This window comes from Hyaena hyaena, unplaced genomic scaffold (genome assembly GCF_003009895.1).
Source record: "Hyaena hyaena isolate Hyena2069 unplaced genomic scaffold, ASM300989v1 scaffold_79, whole genome shotgun sequence".
Lineage (NCBI taxonomy): Eukaryota > Metazoa > Chordata > Mammalia > Carnivora > Hyaenidae > Hyaena > Hyaena hyaena.
Window position 1 is genome coordinate 2004449 of NW_024080711.1, and position 23146 is coordinate 2027594.

General features: G+C 35.4%; 1 protein-coding gene across 1 annotated transcript in view; it reads right to left on the minus strand.

The window, feature by feature from the left end:
- Positions 1-23146, minus strand: part of RRM2B (ribonucleotide reductase regulatory TP53 inducible subunit M2B) — a 35309-nt gene that overhangs the window by 1015 nt on the left and 11148 nt on the right. Inside the window, exons 3-8 of the mRNA XM_039233853.1 lie at positions 21525-21641; positions 20616-20749; positions 19383-19477; positions 11455-11588; positions 6287-6391; positions 5008-5121 (exon numbers count right to left, since the gene is read on the minus strand). Of these exons, the coding sequence (XP_039089784.1) occupies positions 5008-5121; positions 6287-6391; positions 11455-11588; positions 19383-19477; positions 20616-20749; positions 21525-21641 (699 nt within the window). The remainder of the gene's footprint in view (positions 1-5007; positions 5122-6286; positions 6392-11454; positions 11589-19382; positions 19478-20615; positions 20750-21524; positions 21642-23146) is intronic.

The following is a 23146-nucleotide window of genomic DNA, read 5'->3' on the forward strand; positions in this document are numbered from 1 at the left end:
ATCAAGACCACAATGAGATTCCACTTCACACCCACTAGGATGGCTATAATAAAAAGACAGATCACGACTGTTGGTGAGGATGTGGGGACATTGGAACCTTATATACTGCTGAATGTAAAATGGCACAGCTCTTTTGAAAACCAATCTGGCAGGTCATCTAATAATTGAAAATAGAGTTACCATATGACACAGCAATTTCACTTGCAGTTATATATTCACAAGAAATGAAAACATCTGTCCACACAAAAACTTATAAGCGAATGCTCATATCAGTGTAATCACAAAGTGGACACTACCAAAATGTCCATCAACTGATAAATGAATAAAATTTGCTATAGTCATAAAATGGAATATTATTTGGCCATAAAAAGGAATAAAGTGCTGATATATGCTACAACATAAACAAACCCTGAAAATATTACACTAAGGAAAGAAGCTAGCCAGAAAAGAACAAATATTGTAAGATTCCATTTACATGAAATGAGATCTATAGAATAGGCAAATCTAAAGAGACAGAAGTTAGATTAGTGGTGCTTAGGGCTCAGGTGGGGGTGGGGGAGGAGGAAAGAAAGGAAAGTGACTGATTGCTAATGGGTACAGACTTTCTTCCTGAGGTGATAAAAATGTTCTAAAACAAATTGTTGTGATAGATGTAGAACTCTGTGAATATACTATAAACCACTGAACTGTATATTTGTTAATAAGTAAATTGCATGCTCTGTGACTTATATCTTAATAAAAAACTTAACATCTTATAAAGTATGTCATATATGTGTGTATGTTTGTTTATTTATTTTTTATTTCAACAAAAGCTCATAATGCTGTGCGTGTGGTTGAGTCACAGAATTCTATGAAATTGCCTGTCAGAAATAACATGTTAAAAGGGAGCGACACTTTGAACTAGCAGAATATAGTGGGAAAAGCACTGAACCAATAGTGACAGATTCAGTGGATTTTAAAACCAGGGATCTTCCAAAAAATCTGATCTAAATCATCCATGGCATGGACAAGGTAAATAAGACCCAAGTTAAATTAAGTGCATGTATTTTTCCCTTAACTCAAATAATCTTAAAATTTTTATGGAACCACAAAAGGCCCTGAGTAGCTAAATTCGTCATGAAAGAAGAAAAATAAAGCTGGAAGTATCACAAGCCTAGATTTCAAGATGTACTAGAAAGCTATAGTAATCAAAACAATATGATACTGGTACACAAAATAGACATATTGATCAATAGAACAGGAAAGAGAACCAAGAAATAAATCCATGTTTACATGGTCAATTAATCTACAGGAGGCAAGAATATACAATGGGGAAAAGATAGTCTTTTCAATAAATAGTGTTAGCAAAACTGGACAGCTACATACAAAAGAATGAAAGTGAAGCACTTTCATTCACCATACACAAAAATAAACTCAGAATGGATTAAAGACCTAAATGTGAGACCTGAAACCATAAAACTCCTGGGGGCGGGGGGGGGGGAGGAGGCAGGGAAGGCAGGAATGTCTTGGAAACTGGCCTTAGCAAAATATTTATGAACATATCTCCTCAGGAAAGGGAAACAAAAGCAAAAATAAACTATTGAGACTATAGCAAAGGAGACCATCAATAAAACAAAAAGGTAACCAATTGAATGGGAGAAAATATTTGCAAATATTTTATATATTTGATATACGCCATAAGGGGTGAACATCTAAACTACCTAAAGAATGTACACAACTCAACATCAAAGCAACAAATCATCTGATTAAAAAAATGGTCAGACTGGGGAAAAATGGGCAGAGAAGCTAAATAGACACTCTTCCAAAGAAGACCTACAGATGGCCAACTGACACATGAAAAAATGCTCAACATCACCAATCATCAAGGAAATAATGTTTTCCAAAACAAAACCACAATTAGATATTGCCTCACACCTGTCAGAATGTCCAGTATCAAAAAGACAAGAAATAACAAGTGTTGATGAGAATGTGGAGAAAAGGGAGCCCTCATGCACTGTTGCTGGGGAATGTAAATTGGTGCAATCACTGTGGAAAACCGTATGGAGGTTCCTCAAAACTGTAAAAATAGAAATACCATATGCTCCAGTAATTCCACCACTGAGTATGTACCCAAAGAAAACAAAAACACAAATTTGAAAAGATATATGCACCTTCATGTTTATTGCAGTATTAGTTACAGCAACAATAGATGTGTGAATCTAATTCCAAGTGTCCATCAATAGACGAAAGGATAAAGAAGATGTAATATGTATACATACATGTGCACAGACACAATGAAATCTTACTCAGCATAAAAAATATGAGATCTTGCCGTTTGTAACAACATGGGTGAACCTAGAGGAGATTATTATAAGTGGAATTAAGTCAGAGAAAGACAAATATATGATTTTACTTCTGTGTGGAATCTGAAAAAAGTAAACATATGAACAAAAAACCAGAAACAGACTGATAAATACAGAGAAATATAACTAAGGATACAAACTTCCAGTTAAAAAATCAGTCAGTCCCAGAGATGAAAAGTACAGCATAGGGAATATAGTCAATAATATTGTAATAATGTTCTATAGTGACCTATTCTTATCATGGTCAGCATTGAATAATGTATAGAAATGTCAAGTCAGTCACACACCTGAAACTAATGTAATATTGTATGTCAACCACATTTCAGTAAGACAAAAAAATAAATTAAGTGGCTTGTTTTTGACACTTAGAGGTACTCAAATATATGTCTACTAATCCCAAACTAAAAGTTGAAAATATCATTAATGTGGCTCCTACTTAGAATTCTGTATAAATGACAACCATTTGCTAATTTCAGTAATCCCTTATGTTACCCAAAACTATCATTATAAGAACAGTTCTTTTAGCTCCTGGAGTTCCAGTTCATGTATTTTAAATTGTCTTGTTTTCTTAACCCACACATTCAAGGGTATAACTTTTCCTTTGAGGATCTATTTGGCTGCATTCTACCAATTTAGATATGTGGTAATCTTATCATCATTTAGTTTCTATTTTCGTTTTAATCTAATTTTAAAGGATAGCTTCTCAATTTTGAAGTAGATGGAATTTTTGGCAATCTTTTATTGTTAATTTCTAATTTTACTGCTTGAAAGTCTAAGAGGTCTGTATAATTTCTGCTTCGGAATTTATTGAGATATTTTGAAGGCCTGTGGAAAAGTGATGTTTCATACGGTGTTTAGATTTTATTCTGTAGGCGAGATGTTTTATCTATCTACAGTGAGCAAGTTTCCAAAGGGAAAACTAGACCCTGGAGTCCACAGTTTTCCAACAAGCAGGAGAACATGGATGCAAGGGTGTAAGGATTAGGTGGTATGCGAAAGGATGGTGAGTTCACTTTAAGGCTCAAGCGAGCAAATTAATTTTCCTATAACAAACATATTGGTATTACTTAGGAACAGACACATTTTAAAAATATATATAGTTTATAAATTTAAGAGATCATATTAATACAGTTATAATCTTGATTTCTCCATTATCAGTAAACACAGAGAAGATCTTATAACTAAAATAACAGAATATAGTTCATTTTACAAAAAAAACTTTGCCCTGACTCTTTCCTGACAGTATTTCTGTGGGTACCAGAATATAAATGCATTACTGAGGAAGGTAATGATCACCCCAGCATCATGGATTTCTTAAGGCCTCTTATTAAACACAATTTAAACTAAGATTTCCATGCTAAGAAGTTAAAACCTATAATTTCTAATTAGCATCATGTATATAGTACATTGTAAAGTTCTATGAACGTTCCAATTATGGTGAGTACAAGATGACCACTTAGTATGTATTTACTGTATGTCTATTAGTATTTTAAGTGCTTTATGTATACCAACTCATCAACACTCCTTTGTGGTAAGTATTAATATTATCTTCCTTTCATGGATGAGGAAATGAAGAGAGAGGTTAAACAACTTTCTTAAGGTCATAGAGCTAGAAAGTGGTAGAACCCGGATTCAAACCCAGGTAGGCTGACTGCAGCCTCCATCTGTTAAGTCATGTGAGAAGCACATGACTTTATGAAATTCAGGTATATTATCTCTGATAAACAAAATGAAAAATAACTTAAAAAGGCAACTGAGTTCAAAGAACCAAATTATGACAGTTAATGTCTTCCTAGACATAAATTCGAATTTAAAAGTATAAACGTTCAGATGCACCAATCTCACTAAAGGTAAACAGGGTTTTTTATTTTTATAAATTTATTTTATTTATTTTGAGAGAGAGAGAGAATGCACATGGGAGGGGCAGAGAGAAAGAATCCCAAGGAGGCTCCAGACTATCAGCAGGGAGCACAATGCAGGTCTCAAACTCAGGAACTGTGAGATCATGACCTGAGCCAAAATCAAGAGTTGGACGCTTAACCTACTGAGCCACCCAGACGTCCCATAAGTTAAACAGGTCTTTAAAAAAAAAAGTGTTAATGCAAAAATCACAACAGAGACCCATGAGAATTTATGGGGGAGGGGCGCCTGGGTGGCTCAGTTGGTTAAGCATCCGGCGTCGGCTCAGCTCATGATCTCATGCTTCATGGGTTCGAGCCCTGCATCGGGCTCTGACAGCTAGCCCAGAGCCTGGAGCCTGTTTGGGATTCTGTGTCTCCCTCTCTCTCTGACCCTCCCCTGCTCATGCTGTCTCTATCTCTCTCTCAAAAAAAAATAAATAAATAAAACATTTAAAAAAAAAGAGAATTTATGAGGGTAACATATATGCATATTAAATCCAATTACTTACAGATAATTCTATTAAATACCTGCAATTATTACAAGTAATTTATTGAGCTTATTAATTCTAAGATTTATCAGCCTCCTCCTTCTGTTATGAATTTCAAGTATCAAAGGATTTTGCAAAACCAATTTGTTCATGCAAAACAAGGCTGTCACAGACATTTAGAAGTAGACTGATGTGATAATGCTTTCAGTGAAATATAGTATGTTAGTGGTCTTCCTAACATTTTAGCTAGTAGTAATAAATTTTTAAACACCTTACCTTTGAGAATCCAAGTTCCACAAGTAATCTGTCAGCTACAAACTCGATATATTGTTTCATCAAAACACAATTCATTCCAATGAGGCCAACTGGCAAGGCTTCTGTTAGAAACTCCTGAGATAGGAACAAAAACAGAATCAAGTATAAAGACAGAGCTATAAGTAAGTATTTTCCAAATAAAAACAGGGCATTGGTTTTAATCTTCTAAGTCCCTGAGGAAAGTGCACTAGGGTAAATTCTTTGAACATGGCAATATCTATTTGTTTAAAAATGTTTGAGGTTTTACTATTCACAGTATTTCACATTCTCAAATAGCCAAAGTAAACTGAAACTGTCAAATCACTGGTATTTTACAAAGTAGCATATATAGGACTTAAATTCCTAGGTTTTCCAGAGCAAAAAGAGGACATACTTTGTCCTGAAATATCCGGAATACGATTCACCAAAGATGTTCACTGTGGGGAACATGATTATGGAAGGGAATTGGGAAAGAGAGAAACACAATTAACAAAGAAAATGAGAAAGAAACAGAAATGGATCTGGGGCTTAAACAGAATTCCAACTATATTGAAAGACAGTGGTAAAGTGTTAACAGAGGAAAAAAAACATTAGCCATTTGGATTTAGTTCTCAAAATGATTAAAAATATGAAAATGGGTTTTATTCCTTTTCCCCCCTCCCAATATGAAAACTATGGCTATTGAACTGTATGGTATTTTTTTTAAAAGAGTCAACATTTTTAATTTTATTTTTAAACTAGTTCTTTCAAATGATAAAAACATGAAGTGGAACTTCCAGGTCAGAGATTATTACATTCTGTAAATTAAGTTTTACTATTAGTGAACTCATTGACTTGTTAGTTCTATAAACATTTGGGGCATGCTTCAAGCTAGGTACACTGCTCAGTTTTGAAAATACAAAACAAGTAACAAACTATTACTACCCTCCAGTAGCTGAAAATCTAAAAAATATAAAGCTAAAATGATTAAAATAGTTTGCTATGGCATAGGATGTGACAGATCAATCAGACATGAAAAAAGTCCTGAAATAGATTTTAGTATACATAAAACTTTAATATATTTCATTTAATTATAAACCAAATTATAAACTGACATAATAATTGCAATGCATCATCTGTTGGTACTGTCAGGTTGACTACATAAAATTGGTGATATTTGCTTTGGCCTACAAGTGGCAATTTCAAATGAGTCAACCTAACACAATAATTACAAACATCAGAGAAAAAGAGATGTGCTAATCATATAAGCTCCACTGCTTACCTGCTCAATTTCAACAGCGTTAACAATGATCTCTCTGACTCTTTCTTCTGAAGGCTTATTTACTAAGTATTGAAACATCAGGCAAGCAAAGTCACAGTGAAGTCCCTAAAATGGAAGAAAAGTACCACTGTCAAAGAACGTCTAATTTTCACACAGCTATTTTCACAGTCATGTGTCAGACATTATAGAAGTAGGTTCTAGGTATACAACACAGAACTTCTGGAAGATAGAAGAGGGATTCATGATACCAGGAATTACTTTCCTTCAAATCTCATTCAATGCCAGTTTTAATAACCTATTATGTGCCAGCCAATCTTAATTCATCAACATAAAAGGTGGATTAATTAACAACAACAATAAAAATCTGCAACCAAAATCATTTCCGAAAGGAAAACAAAGTAAGGGCTGGAATGAAAAATCATTCATTTCTATTGTCTAAAAAATTTTTTAAATGATTGAAAGTAATAAGTATTTAAAGAAAAAGGTGAGGGTTCCTGGGTGGCACAGTTGGTTAAGGGTCGGACTTTGGCTCAGATCACGATCTCATGGCTCGTGGATTTGAGTGCTGCATCTGGCTCTCTGCTATCAGCATAGAGTCTGCTTTAGATCCTCTGTTTTCCACCCCCCTCCTCCTTGCTCATGCTCTCTCTCTCAAAAATAAACAAACATTAAAAGTAATAACTAAAAAAATAAAGGTGAAACTCATGAGAGAGATTTCAAAAAGACAACATTTATATTAAATAAGAACAGCTCAAGATAAAAATAAATTCAGTGCAATGAAAATGGAGACTGAAGAATTAAGAATACTATTTGAGGGGCACCTGAGTGACTCAGTCGGTTAAGCGTCCGACATCAGCTCATGTCATGATCTCCTGATACGTGGGTTCGAGCCCCGCATCAGGCTCTGTGCTTACAGCTCAGAGCTTAAAGCCTGCTTCAGATTCTGTGTCTCCCTCTGTCTGCCCCTCCCCCATTTGTACTCTCTCTTGCTCTGTCTCAAAAATAAACAAACATTAAAAAAAAAAAATACCACTTGAAGCCATACAAAGCAGAAATGACACTGCAGATAACCAAAGAAGAAAATAAACTTGTAAGATACCTTGAGAACAGAATGGTTATGCAAATACAAGAAATGGTATAGAGCTTAAAATAATTAGAGAACAAACCAAGGAGATCCAACCTACAGTGATCATGATTCTAAAACACAGAATAGATGGTAAAGAGCTGAAAACAACAGGAGTAATTATAAAAAGTGAAAACAAAAAAAGAGAGAAGCCAAGAGACAGAGAAAGAGATGATGCAGTGCCAAACAAAATTAAGCTAGAGACTGACACCAAGGCAGAGTCACTGAACATTTCTAAACTGCAAAGAAAAATAATTTTATAAGCCACCAGCGGGGGAGGAGGAGGAAAAAGAGGAGAGAGGGAGAAGGAATGTGCACTTTAAATCTGAGTTTACTTGGGTTTTTCTAGATAAATCAACAAAAACCAAAGACAAATGAAAGATAAGATGCAAATCAAAGGTTGTATTCCAAGGATTATTTACTAGTTATCATTACCAGAAGAAACCATCAGGAAAAAAACCCTTTGAACAGCTAATCTTAGAAGATTTGCTAGTCAAACATTTTTTCCAGACTGGACTCAAGAGGATACTTCAAATTACCAAAGGCTAAATTTCAAATAAACTGTGAAAGCTGTTAGAGAACATGTTGATTAGAACTGACAGCTAGCTACCTATTATAGAGATGAGGAAATCAAAGGTAGGTAGGCACTCATTCTGCTAAATCAATAAGTGGATAAAATTAATTTTGAGGTTTAACGTAATTCCAATCAAAATTCCAAAAGGATTGTTTCTAGTTAAAAAATTATGGAGCTCCTGGGTGGCTCAGTCGGTTAAACATCTGACTCTTGGTTTCAGCTCAGGTCATGATCTCACAGTTCGTTAGTTAGGACCCCACATCGGGCTCTGAACTGACAGTGTGGAGCCTGCTTGAGATTCTGTCTCCCTCTTTCTCTCTGCCCCTCCCCTGCTCGGTCTCTAAATCTCTCTCTCTCAAAATAAAAAAGTAAACATTAAAAAAATTTTTAATCTTAAGGGCACCTGGATGGCTCAGATGGTTAAGTGTCTGACTCTTGGTTTCGGATCAAGACCTCACAGTTGGTGGGTTCAAGCCCGAGGTCGGACTCTGCACTGACAGCATGGAGCCTGGCTGGGATTCTCACTCTCTCTGTCCCTCTCTCCCTGCCTTTCCCCACTCACTTGCATATGGGCACTCTCTCTCTCTCTCTCTCAAGAAGTAAATAAACATTAAAAAAATTAATTTGAGACTAGAACTTAATTATTTGACCTACAAAAAAGATACAATTATGTAACATGATAAAGGTCCCAATCATTGTTACAATAGCAATCATATCACAATATATTAATGTATAAAATTAACATGTTACATGTCTTAAGTTTGTACGATATTATATGTCAAATATATTTCAATTAAAAAATTAATCTGGGGGTGCCTGGGTGCTCAGTTGGTTAAACATCCAGCTTTGGCTCAGGTCATGATCTCATGGTTCATGATTTTGAGCCTCATGTTGGGCTCTGTGCTGACAGCTCAGAGCCTGGAGCCTGCTTCTGAGTCTCCCTCTTTCTCTGCTCACTTGCACTCTGTCTCATTTTCTTAAAAATAAATTAAGAAAAAATTACAAAACTTAACAAAAATTAAGCTGTAACAATAAATGGGCAGAATCTTATAAGAAAAATTTTAATATGATTTAAATATTTAATAGAATTTAATGTTATGGGATTTATCCTAGTAGTTACCAAAACACAAAAAACTGTAATAATTAAGATAGTTTGTTTGACATGAAATTCAATAGATACGTTAAAGAAAAGAAAAAATAGCCCCCAAATAGATTTTAGTACACTTAAAAACCTTAATATATAAGAAGCCATCACAAGTCAATAGAGAAAGATGGATTACTTAATAAAAAGAACTAGAAAAATTTCCTAAGAGTGTAAAATAAAGTTAAACTCTAACTTATTCCAAACTACATTTATACCAAATTCTATACTTATACTAGACAAATTCCAATTGTAGTAGAGTTAAATATTAAAAAGTCAAGAGGAAAATATGCGTGATTATTTAACTTATCTCTGGAAGTGTATCACATCCATTTCAGGGCTTTGTATATTAAAAGAACAAATAAAATTAAAAAGCAAAGGACAAACTGGGAATGTATTTGCAATAAATATGACAAAAATAATATTTTATGTAATATTTATACAATAAACATAACAAATTTAAAAAACAAACACTTACTGAAAGAGTCCTATTGGTCACTCTGCATTGGGAATATATATTAACAGAAATAGAAGCAAAAGACTATTCTTTTATATAGGAAAAATACAAATAACTAATATCATTATGAAAAAAAGTTCAATCTAAGTAGTAATCAAAAAAATGCCAATAAAACCAAAAATAAGAAACCATTACCCCTATCAAATTTGTCAAATATTTAAAACATAAATCCAAATGTTAGTGAGGTTATGGTAAGAAAGCACAAATTTATACATTGCTGGGTAGAGATTGCTATAAAATTTCTGGGACGAAATCTGCAAATAAGTATGGATAACCTTTAAAATGTATTCGAGTAATTCTACTTCTAGGCAATCTAGTGTAGGAAAATCATATGAAATTGGGACAAGGCTTATATGCATTCATTTTGCATTGCAGCAAAAGAAATAAACAAAAAACCTGGAAATAACCTAAATTTCCAATTACAGGATAGTCAAATAAGTGATACATTCCTTCATTAGATTATATATCTAACAGAACTACTCTTTCCAAAATTGCTCCATTTCATAGAAAAATGCTCACAATATCCTAACAAATATCAGCTCCTAAAAATCTGCAAAAAACGGAGTATTTTAAATTATAAAATTATGATGTTCAAAAAAACTACAAAGATTTAAATGTACAAAATTGTCTAAAAAGAAATACAATAGAATACTAAACGTGGTTATCTCTATGTGTTAAGACTGCGTGATTTTATTCTCTTAATTCTAATTCACCACATAAGATGTTTATAATAAAAATTATTAGAAATTAAAAGACATGAAATAACAAAAATTATACAATGCATTTTATGGCACTTAAAGAGTATTTTCACACATACTGGTTCATTTTTTTAACAAAACCCTATCAAGATTTATAGTTGAAGAAACTGAGGCTCGGAGAAGTTAACAACTTGACAATGTCATTCAGAAATAAGCTGAGGGGCCGGGATTAGTGGAGTTAATAAATATGAACTGAAGGCTGTGATGGGCTAAACCCTGAGGACAGAAAGACAAATAAGGGGCTGCACACAGGGAGCCTAGAGTCCAACAGAGAGAGGCAAGAAGAACAGAACATGTACGGACACTAAGATAGGGACAGGTTCTGGTTTCAAAGGGATACACAAAGGAAAGCATGGTCAAATCTACCTGAGTGAGTCAGGAACGTTCTGAGTTGTCACTTGTGATAAGGTAATCAACAGATGAAAAAGTTGATAGGAAGATGGAAAGGGCAGCGCAGGCAGATGGAGACAAGATTTAGTTACTGATTGGATGTGGCTGAGAAAGAAAGAAAGCAATCTAAAATGGCTCCCAGATTTCAAATTTGGATGACTGTATAGAAGCTGGTATCACTCAATGAGACAGGGAAAACAGAAGACTGAATTTGGGGGAGGGAAAGGTGGTGAATTTGATTTTTGAAATACCAGGTTTGAGATATCTGTGGAGCCTTCCAGGAGAAACTATCTAACATGCACTTGAACATATGGGTTTGGAGCTCAAGAACGAATGTTTGTGCTAAAGTTGGGTTGTTATGAGCATCCAAATGGTAGCTGATTCCATGGAAACAGAGGAGATCAGCCAGGAGGTCATGTACAGTGAAGGAGAGAGACCAATGTGGGAACCCAAGATTTAATGATATTTAAGGATGAGCAGGGACGACTGAGGAGAAACAACAGGCAGAAGAAAAATACAAGGTCTTAAAAACCAAGGAAGAAATTACTTCCTATTTTTTTTAATTACCAAGATATGTGTCATCATAAGCATTTTCCAGGGGAAAGAAAAATAAACAAACACCAATATGAATACAAATATAACTAGAAGAATACTTCCTTCCTTACTTCATCTCTGCTGATGAGTTCATTGGAAAAAGTGAGTCCAGGCATAAGACCTCTTTTCTTCAGCCAGAATATAGCAGCGAAAGATCCTGAGAAGAAAATCCCTTCTACAGCAGCAAAAGCCACCACTCTTTCCCCTGGAGACAGAAAATACTTTTGTTTTCTGAAATATCATACACCACATTTTCAAGTTCACGTATATAAAACACACATATTTTTACGTATATATATTTATACCAATTTCATAACTATTTTGCCAAGAAACAAAATCAACAAGTCAGTTGATGACAGCCAACTAATGTTGCTGGCCATTGCCAAGGGTGTTCAGAGGAGGAAATCCACCACCTCTACCTACTACTGCAGAATACGTAGGTAGGTCTATTTCAAATCTAATGTCAGGTCTTGGTACCTGGACAAAGAATATCTTTCCCTAATCAAAAGAAGAGGTGGTTTATCTGTGTACCACAAGTGCCCCTGAGTGTAGTATGTACATATAAATGTGTGCTTGTGTTGGAATACAGAGTAGAAGAGAAGATTTAATGACAAATGTCTCCCTCTTTACGGCTGAGGGAGGGGAAGTAACTGAGGTTTTTATTTTTAGAAACCTAATATATGTTATAGATTAGCAGTGAACATTCCAAAAAACATTGCCATGCATCTACACTTTATTTTTTTTTTAATGTTTTATTTATTTTTAGGAGAGAGAGAGAGAGAGAGAGAGACAGCGTGAGCAGGGGAGGGTCAGAGAGAGAGGGAGTCACAGACTGAAGCAGGCTCCAGGCTCTGAACTGGCAGTCAGCACAGAGCCCGACGCGGGGCTCGAACCCACGAACCGCGAGATCATGACCCAAGCGAAAGTCGGACGCTTAACCGACTAAGCCACCCAGGCGCCCCCCATGCATCTACACTTTAAAAAAAAACGAATACATCCAACTAAAGATAATAAATATAGCTATTGGATAAAATATCCCATCACATAAGAAAAATACTATCTTCTGCTAAATAAAAGGCCCAATTTCAAAGGTTACTCCAAGGTTACCCAAGATTAGGCACTTTGCAGAAGCCCATCTCCTAAAAGGTCTATAATGGAACCACCTCTATAACACTGTCCCTAGGGACTGATTATAAGTCTGACCCCAACAAATGTCATCTCACTACATAACTCAGGAGAAATGTGTATATACCTGTCTGTCCAGAGAGAAAGGTTTGGTCTATAAGACTGTGAGATAAAGGCAGGGCAGCTGAGTGTTTGAACCAGCCACAGACCTGTTTCAACAGTAACATCACAGCTTGTATCTCAGTTATCTCAGTACTGTCACAGGGCCAAACATAGAGAGTGCGCTTAATACACGTGCTCTGAACTGAATCACTGGAAGCTATATAAGCAATAGATGATAAAAGACATTACCATTCATTCTATGAAAACTGCTAAAATCTGATCCAGAATACTTATAACTGCCAGAATGAAGGTAATTATAATATTTAAATTTCAAAAAGAAAGATGACTTAATATTTCTGGCAGTCTCTAAATAGTGCTCTGGTTTGTCCTTGTTCTTTTCCCTGATTATCTTAAATAAATAAAATCAGATAGATCCATTTTATCAAATACTTGTCTATTAGTAGCCCCAAATGTCACAAAAACATTAAGAGTATTTTATTTACACAGACACAAGTTTAAAAGTCACTTTGAAAAAAATAAAAGAAATATAATTAAATAAGTACTTATTGAATATATACTGTGTAGAAGGAGTTATCAACAATGTTTAGTGTATTATATACTAAATATTAAATGTAATAATAATCCCTATGGTCTGCTGACTCTTGAAAACAAAAATAGTTCTTTAGACCAGCTATATTTTTTAAGATAGAAGATCTGTCCTTAGTTTAACATACAGATTTCTATATTTTCATCCTGCTATTAATAAGATAATAGATACAATTGATGTATTTTTCATTGTCATTCAGGCAATATCATGTGGATATTTAACTATAAGAGAACTAGACTATCATACAAATATTGTGAATAAGAGGAAATTTTTATTTTAACTATTGTATGTATTCACGTGAATACTAAAGAATGAAATTCATGATGGAAACAGAGAAGGCTATTCTTTTGGAAAGGATTAAAGGATTAAGAGAGGTAAACTTGACAAATTTAGAGAATAGATGTAAATTAAAAGGACCAAAATACTTCTTCTAAAAGCTATAACAAATGTGAAGCTTCATGATTTATTTTAAAGATGGGAAAGTAGGATATATTTTTTTCTTTAGGAGGTAACTTTATTTCTGCCATATTCCCTTTAACTTTGCCTTTCAACAATTTCACTCAGAGTATATAGTTCTTTATTATGTATGTCCTACATAATGAAGGATTCTTTTGACATACAAATTTATGTCTTCCTTCATTTCAGAAAATTCAGTTTTTTATTATGCCTTTTTTCCCTTGAGTTGGCACAAAGCTTATTCTTTAAAATGATACTCTCAGGATTTTCTACAAAATACACTGAATTATAGATTTTTTTTTTTTTGGCATGTACAGTTGACCCTTGAACAACATGGAGGTTAGAGGTACTAAGCCCCTATGCAGTTGAAAATCCATGTATTATTGTTGACTCCCCAAAACTTAGCTAATAGCCTGTTGTTGAATGGAAACCTTACAGATAATAGTCAACGCATATTTTGTGTGTTATATATATTATATACTGTATTCTTACAATAAAGCTAAAGAAAATTTTATTAAGAAAATCATGAGGAAGAAAAAATACATTAACATGTACTGTATTTATTGAAAAAAATCTATGTTTAGTGGAACCACATTAAGTCAAACTCATCTTGTTCAAGGGTCAACTGAAAAGGGAAATGTTTATTTTTTTTCCAAAAGTTTACACATTAGCCTATTTGCTTTTCTGATTATAGACATTTGCCCAACCAAGTAAGCCATATAGACCCTCTTTAATTTTAACCTTTTGACCCCTTTCATCCATTTCTCTTGCCCCCTAGTCCCTACTTCTTAAAACCACCAATCTGTTTTATCTATGAGCTTGGATTTTAGTTTTTAGTTTTTTTGTTCTTAGTTTCCACATGTGAGAGAGATCATGTGGTATTTGTTTTCTTCTGTCTGAGTTATTTCACTTAGCATAACGCCTTCAAGGTCCATCCATGTTGTTGCAAATGGTAAGATTTCATTGTTTTTTATGGCTAAATAATGTGCCATTATTATTCATATATATGAATAATATTTATATATGTTATTCACACCACATTTTCTTTATCCATTCATACACTGATGGGCACCTAGGTGTTGCCATATCTTGGCTATTATAAATAATGCTGCAATGAACATTAGGGTGCAGATATCTTTTTGAGTTAGTGTTTTAACTTTTTTCAGATAAATACCCAGAAGAGATACTGAATCGCTGGATCATAGGGTAGTTCTATTTTTACTTTTTGAGGAACCTCCATACTGCTTTCCCCCGTGGCTGAACAAATGTGCATTCCCACCAATAGTGCACAAGGGTTCCCTTTTGTCCACATCCTCACCAACACCTGTTATCTCTTGTCTTTTGATAATAAGCATTCTAACAGGTGTGAGGTGATATCTTTGTGGTTTTGATTTACATATCTCTGATGATTAATGATGTTCAGCCATCTTTTCATGCGTCTATTGGCCATCTGTATTTTGGGGGAAAATGTCTATTCAGATCTTCTCATTTTTAAATCCCCCCCCCCTTTTTTTTTTTGCTATTGAGTTATGTAAGTTCTTTATATATTTTGGATTTTGGCCCCTTATCAGATATTTGATTTACAAATATTTTCTCTCATTAAGTAGGTCGCTTTTTCATTTTGTTGATGGTTTCCTTTGTTGTTCATAAACCTTTCAGTTTGATGTAATTCCACTCATTTTTGCTTTTGTTGCCCTTGCCTTTGGCGTCTGATTCAAAATATCATTGCCAAAACCTACATCAAGGAGTCTACCATCTATGTTTTCTTTTGGGAGTTTTATGGCTTGAGGTCATACATTCAGATCTTTAATCTATTTTGAGTTCATTTTTGCATATGGTGTAAAATAGTGATTCAGTTTACTCTTTTGTTTGTAGTTGTCCACTTTTCTCAATACCATCTTTTAAGGAGACTGTGTTTTCCTAATTGTATATCCGTGGATCCTTTGTCTTCAATTAACTGACTATACATGCATGGGTTTATTTCTGGGCTCTCTATTCTGTTCCATTGATCTATGCGTTTTTTTTTTTAACAAAAAAAAATATACTGTTTTGATAACTATAGCTTTGTAATATAATTTGAAATCAGGGTGCATGATGCCTCCAGCTTTGTTCTTTCTCAAGAAAGCCATTGCTTGGCTATTTGGGATTTTCTTTGTGGTTCTACATAAATTTTAGAATTGTTTATTCTATTTCTTTGAAAATGCCATCGGAGGGGTGCCTGGGTGGCTCAGTTGGTTAAGCATCTGACTTCGGCTCAGGTCATGATCTCACGGTTCATGGGTTCAAGCCCCGTGTCGGGCTCTGTGCTAACAGCCAGCTCAGAGCCTGGAGCCTGTTTCAGATTCTGTATCTCCCTCCCTCTCTGACCCTCCCCTGCTCACGCTGTCTCTCTCTCTCTCTCTTAGAAATAAATTTAAAAAAAAAATGAAAATGCCATTGGAATTTTGATAGGGATTGTGCAGAATCTGTAGATTGCTTTGGGTATTATGAACATTTTAGCAATATTGATTCTTCCAATCTGTGAACATGGAATATCTTTCCATTTATTTGTGTTTTCATTTTCTTTCATCAATATCTTATGGTTTTCAATATCAAAGTCTTTCAACTCCTTTGTTAAATTTATTCCTAGGTATTTTATTCTTGTTGATGCAACTATAAATGGAATTGTTTAATTTCTTTTTCTGACAGTTCATTATTATTGTATAGAAACAACAAACTTCTGTGTACGAATTTTATATCCTGCAACTTCAATGAATCATTTTATTAGTTCTAATAGTCTTTTGTTTATTTGTTTATGGGGGCTTTTGGGTTTTCTATTGTATGATACCATGTCATCTGCAAATAGTGAGTTTTACTTCTTCCTTTCCAATTTGGATGCCTTTTTTTTTTTCTTGCCTACTTGCTCCAACTAGGACTTCCAGTACTATGTGGAATAAAAGTGGTGAGAGCGGGCATCCTTTTCTTGTCCCCGATCATGAGGAAAGGCCTTCAGCTTTTCTCCATGGAGTATAATGTTAGCTGGCCATTACCATGTTAAGGTATGTTTCCTCTATACCTGTTTTGAGAGTTTTTATCATAAATGGATGTTGAATTTTGTCAAGTGATTTTTCTGAGTCTGCATTATAGGTTTGCCTTGAAAGCAAGCAAGGAATATGGAGAATTTCCCTGGAGCCTTCATGCTGCTGCAGGATGGCTGTCCGCCCCCCTCTATTCTCTCTCTTTCTAGGTTACTTTCTTTGGTAGTCATGAAATACATGCTATCTGTGAGCCTATTTACCATTTTCCATCAGTACCTATCCATACTAATATTTTCTATGCATATTGAACACCTTGACATTTTCCTCCTTTTTCTAAAAATGTGTATTTGTTTTGAGAGAGAGCAAGAAAGTGAGGGGTGGAGAGAGAGAATCTGAAGCAGGCCCTGTGCTATCAGCACAGAGCCAGATGCAGGGCTGGATCTCACCTGGGCCAAAATCAAGAGTAGGACACTTAAGGAAGCCATCCAGGGGCTCCTCTTCCTTTTTTTCTTTAAAGTCAATATTTCTCAAACCAGTCATGAGAGAATCAGCTGGGTATAAAATGCAGATTCCTCAATCCTACCTGGGCCTCCCAAACCACTCTCTGGTAAGGACCAGGATTCTATAGGGCTTTTCTACAAACTCTTGGATGATTTTTTATGCCCATTGAGAAACATCACTTATCTCATTCTTGAAATGAAACAAAGGCAATGTAGACATCTGTTTCTTCCCTGATATAACAGGCTTACCCCATACCTTTCTCTACATCACTGGTTCTCAACATATAGGCCAGGGGATCCCTGGAAATCCACACACTGAGGAAGTCTGGGATCAAAACTATTTTCATAATAATGCTAAGGCACTATTTATTTTTTTATTACCATTCTCTCATGAGCTGAGCATACGCTGGCGATTTCCAAAGTCTACATGACATATCCACAATAATCTAAGAAGCCTGGTAAAATAGTCCTTTTCTAACTATACATCTGAATAAATTAGGTTTTCTTCATAACTACACACTACAAAAATATTCTACAACAAATTGAATGTAGAAGCAGATATAATCCAGTTGTCTTCTATTAAATCAGACATTTAAAAGGTTGAAAAAATTTGGGTGTAGGAAATAGTGTTTTTTCATAAATATGTGTTATTTATAATAAAATATAATGAGGTATTACTGTTATTTTATTTATAATAAAATATAATGGGTTATTACTGTTATTTTTTAATGATTTAATAACCCAAATTTTAAGGATTTAAGTTTAACTTTTTTTTTCTTTATTCTTTCTTTTTTTTTTTTTTTACAAATAGTTTATTGTCAAGTTGGTTTCCATATAACATCCAGTGCTCATCCCCACACGTGCCCTCCTCCACGCACATCTCCCCCCTTCCCCCCCCACACCCATCAGTCCTCAGTGTGTTCTTAGCATTCAAGAATCTCTCATGGTTTGCCTCTCTCCCTCTCCCCCACTATTTCCCCCCTTCTTCTCCCCCTTGGTCCTCCATTAAGTTCCTCCTAATCCTCCTATACGTNTAACACGCAGTGCTCATCCCCACAAGTGCCCTCCTCCATGCCCATCTCCCCCCTCCCCCACACACCCTTCAGTCCTCAGTTTGTTCTCAGGATTCAAGAGTCTTTCATGGTTTGCCTCTCTCCCTCTCCCTCACTATTTCCTCCCTTCTTCTCCCCCTTGGTCCTCCATTAAGTTCCTCCTAATCCTCCTATACGTGCAATCATATGGTATTTGTCTTTCTCTGCCTGACTTATTTCACTCAGCATAACACCCTCAAGGTCCATCCCTGTTGCTACACATGGCCAGATTTCATTGTTTCTCATTGCCATGTAGTATTCCATCATACAGATAAACCACATCTTCTTGATCCATTCATCCGTGGATGGACACTTAGGGTCTTTCCATGTTTTGGCTATTGTGGAGAGTGCTGCTATGAACATTGGGGTACATGTGCTCCTATGCATCAGCACTCCTGTATCCCTTGGGTAAACTCCTAGCAGTGCTATTGCTGGGTCATAGGGGAGTTCTATTGTTAAGATTTAAGTTTAACTTCTAATGTGGAAATATCAATAACCCACACAAATAGGAGAGTCCTCAATAATTTTTAAAAGTATAAAAAAACCCTGAGACCAAAAATTTTGAGACTTGCTTCCCCAAAAAGAATACAACCAGAAAGTAAAGACCACCAATTATTAAATATATAAGAATAAGATGCTTAGAGCTATTCAAATGAAGTATCTGAATATTTTAATTATAATGAATATTTATTGAGCAACTACTACGTATAGTTTTTCAGAAACTACGGATTTGTTCCCTGAAAAAAATGTGAGTTTGACTTGTTTTAAATTTCTAAAATAAACATTCAGGAAAGCAGAGACAAGCTGTGCTTGCTATAAGTTTCTTGTTAGAGTCTATGTGCCTTTTATTTACTTGTAATTATGTACTAGTATCTTAACCTTTCAACTTATAACTTATTAAACAAAATAGACAACAGCTTTGGATTATTTTTTCACTGGTTCCTAATCATTAGGAATGATTCCACTAAAGGTGCACATGGAGACATTTGTATTCCTTTTCCATTCGGTGACTTTGATTATTAGTATCTGATAGCCATACCACATAAAAAGTGTTATGTCAACTGAGCCAAATTTTATGTTTTTAAAATTAAAGCTACTTACCAAAAGTAGATTTTCTATCTGCTATCCATCGTAGGGCCCAATCTGCTTTTTTCTTAACATATGGCATTGTTTCAATTGCATTAAATAAAAATTCCCTGTAAATACAAAAGAATTAATAGCAAAGGTATTCATTTGGTTTTCTTAATCAGAATAAATTTTCACAGTTTAATCATCAATAATAATTGCAACTTGGGGCACCTGGGTGGCTCAGTCAGCTGAGCGACTGACTCTTGACTTCAGCTCATGTCATGATCCCAAGGTCAAGGGATTAAACCCTGAAATGAACTAAAATTAGTGGTTTGAATCTGGTCTGATACAAAGTTGGCTAAAGTCAAACTCAATTTCTAAACAGAATGTGCTAATAAACAATTTTTTAATATAATACTCAAAGATGAGCTGGTTCTCTAAATTTTTTTTTTAATGTTTGTTTACTTTTGAGAAAGAGAGTGCCAGCGGAGGAGGGGCAGAGGAATCAAAGTGGGCTCTGCACTGACAGCAGCAAGCCCAACATAAGGCTCAAACTCATGAACTGTGAGATCATGACCTGGGCTGAAGTCTGAGGCTCAACTGAGGCACCCCTAGTTTTATTTTTAACTCAACACATTATTAAATAATAGAAAAAAATGGAATAATCTTTCCCTAACATTTAGTTTTGTAGTAAATTCTTTTTTTTTTTTTTTTTTTTTGAGAGAGAGAGGGAGAGCAAGAATGCTCATGAACAGGGGAAAAGGGCAGAGGAAGAGGGGAAGAGAGAGGGAGAGGGCGGAGGGGGGAGGGAGAGAGGGAGGGGGGGAGAGAGAGAGAGAGAGAGAGAGAGAGAGAATCCCAAGCAGGCCCTAAACTCAGTGCAGGGCCTGACGTGGGGCTTGATCCCAGGACTCTGGGATCATGACCTGAGCCAAAATCAAGAGTGAGAAGCTCAGGGGCACCTGGGTGGCTCAGTCGGTTAAGGGTCCAACTTTGGCTTGGGTCATGATCTCACAGTTTGTGGGTTCAAGTCTCGCATTGGGCTCTGTGCTGACACTTCAGAGCCTGGAGCCTGCTTCGGATTCTGTGTCTCTCTTTCTGCCTCTAATGACTCTCATTCTGTCTCTGTCTCTCTCAAGAATAAACAAACATTAAGAAAAAAAAACAGTCAGAAGCTCAATTGACTGAGCCACCCAGGTGCCCCAATTCTGCTCTTACCATAAGTAATAGCATAAACCTTTGTAAATAAAATCCGAATGGTAATACCTTTTCTTGGGATCTCTGATGTAGGTGTCTATTAGCAAACTGTACATCTCTGAGTGAACATTCTCAATGAGAATTTGAAAGCCATAGAAACAGCGAGCCTCTGGAACCTGTACTTCCTGACTAAAGCGTTCCACCTATGAAAATAAGGGAAACAAATATATCTAATTCTGTGGGCTCTCATTAAACACTGCAAATCAGAAACTGGACATCAGAATTATCACTTAAAAATTATCTGTCATGCCACAAACAGGTTAGAACTTACAGATTATTTTAAGCAGTATTGTTTATCTATCCACCCTCCACAATAAATTCGTTGCATAATATACTTAAGCAATTAAATGAACTGACCTATTAGGTAGAGATACTCTGTATAAAGCCAAGTACATTTTAGAACATTGAAAATAATTACTTTGCTTTGTATAATTCACCTTAAGTCTTTTTTATTTTCCCTGACAGCAGATAGATCCAACAAAGCCCCTTCTAATTCAAGATGCAAGTTCATATCTTTATAATTCTCTTTAACAAGAAAACATGGCTCCTGGCCAACCAGAATACAAGTTTAAACAAGGGGAACCAGAATGTAGTGCTCCATTACACAGCTCCAGAAGGGTTATTAAGGTGTAGGCTCTCTATTAAGGTTATTATCTAAGAGTAAAAATCAAACTCATGTCTACGCATTGTAAGTAGTTTTTATTGGCACAATATGCTTGATTTCATGATATTTTGCTGGTCAAATGGGAGACATGTATCTTCTTCTCTGACACTTCATCAGAAAACCATTTCTGAGAGTTAAGCTACATCTACTTCATTTCCTAGACGTTATTTTTCAGGCTGAGACTGAGACTGTCTTACTACCATTATCATGATTTAGCTGCTGAACAGAAACAGAAATAAGACAAAAAAACTTACCAAATTTTCATTCACAATACCATCACTGGCTGCAAAAAAGGCTAATATGTGAGAGATAAAATACTTCTCATCAGATTTAAGCTTGTTCCAGTGAGGGAGATCCTTTGATAAGTCAACCTGAAAATAAAAAGATTTCCAAGAATTTTAACTTGGTGTTTAATTCTTCTTAAAGTGTTTAGAAAACCAACTTTCATCTCAAAGTTCAGGAGAGACATCTCAGTAGCAGTAAAATTTGAAAAAGGGGGAAAAATGTTAACATAACTGCTATAGACTAAATGTTTGAGTTCCCCTACCAAATTCATATATTTGAAGCTAATGCCCAATGTGATGGTAGCTGGAGATGCAGTTTTTGAGAGGTGGTTAGGTCATGAGGGTGAAGCTCTCATGAATGGGATTAGTGGCCTTACAAAAAACTCCTCAGAGAGCTTCCTCACCTCCTCTGCCATGTGAAAACACAGTAAACAGTTATCTCTGAGCCAGGAACTGGGACCTCACCAGATATCAAATCTGCCAGAGACCTGATCTTGGAATTCCCACCCTTCAGAACTATGAGAAATAAAATTCTGTTGTTTATAAGCCATCCAGTCTAATGTATTATTATAGCAACCCAAACCTATAAGACTATTACAAAGGAACACAATAAAAGTCCATCATAAAAATATGAAGGACTCTATATTCTGATTTAGAAACTCTTAAGTTCTGTCTCTAACTCTCTCAAAAATAAACATTTAAAAATTAAAAAAAAAAAGAAGGAACTGAGGCAGAATAAACTAAAGGCTTTCAGCAGTCATTGCTTTAACATGGTGTATAATATTTACTGTAGTGTTAGATTAACTACTTGGTAAGCAATAGTAGCTGCTACTTTAGCTGCTACTTTACTGCCAGCTAATCTACTTTTATACTCAAAAAGTAATGTCAGGCATGTAATGACCTTAAAGCAATTTACAGGTATGACTTCCTCCGGGAATAGAAATATTTTTGAAAATGCTTATTAGAACTAGTCCTTGCAATTAATAGAGAAAGGCACTCTAGAGTTTGATGGATTCTACAATTTAAAGTAGTATTTAAATGTACCTCGTAGGTATTATTTTGTCTTAGGAAGATCTCTGAAATGTTTTTCACAATAACTTCACACATATTTGAAATATATAACTGTCCTTTGTCCTTCTTTTATTTATTCTTACAAAGTCCTAATCTCTTTCACCATTCCAAAAAGGATTAATACTTCATTATTTGTGTTCTTTTTTGAAATCCTTTTCCCTGTTACTTTATTCTTTGAATGTTTACTTAGCACCTACAACATGCCAGACACCATAATAAGTGTTAGAGATACAATGTGGTTGTGGTTGTCGGCGGTGGGGGCGGGGAGGTACGGGAGGGGATATGTTGTGTATATTTTTTAAAACATGCAAGCTAAGGGGCGCCTGGGTGGCTTAGTCGGTTAAGCGTCCGACTTTCGCTTAGGTCATGATCTCGCGGTTCGTGGGTTCGAGCCCCGCGTCGGGCTCTGTGCTGACTGCCAGCTCGGAGCCTGGAGCCTGTTTCAGTCTGTGACTCCCTCTCTCTCTGACCCTCCCCTGCTCCGCTGTCTCTCTCTCTCTCTCTCCTATAAATAAATAAAA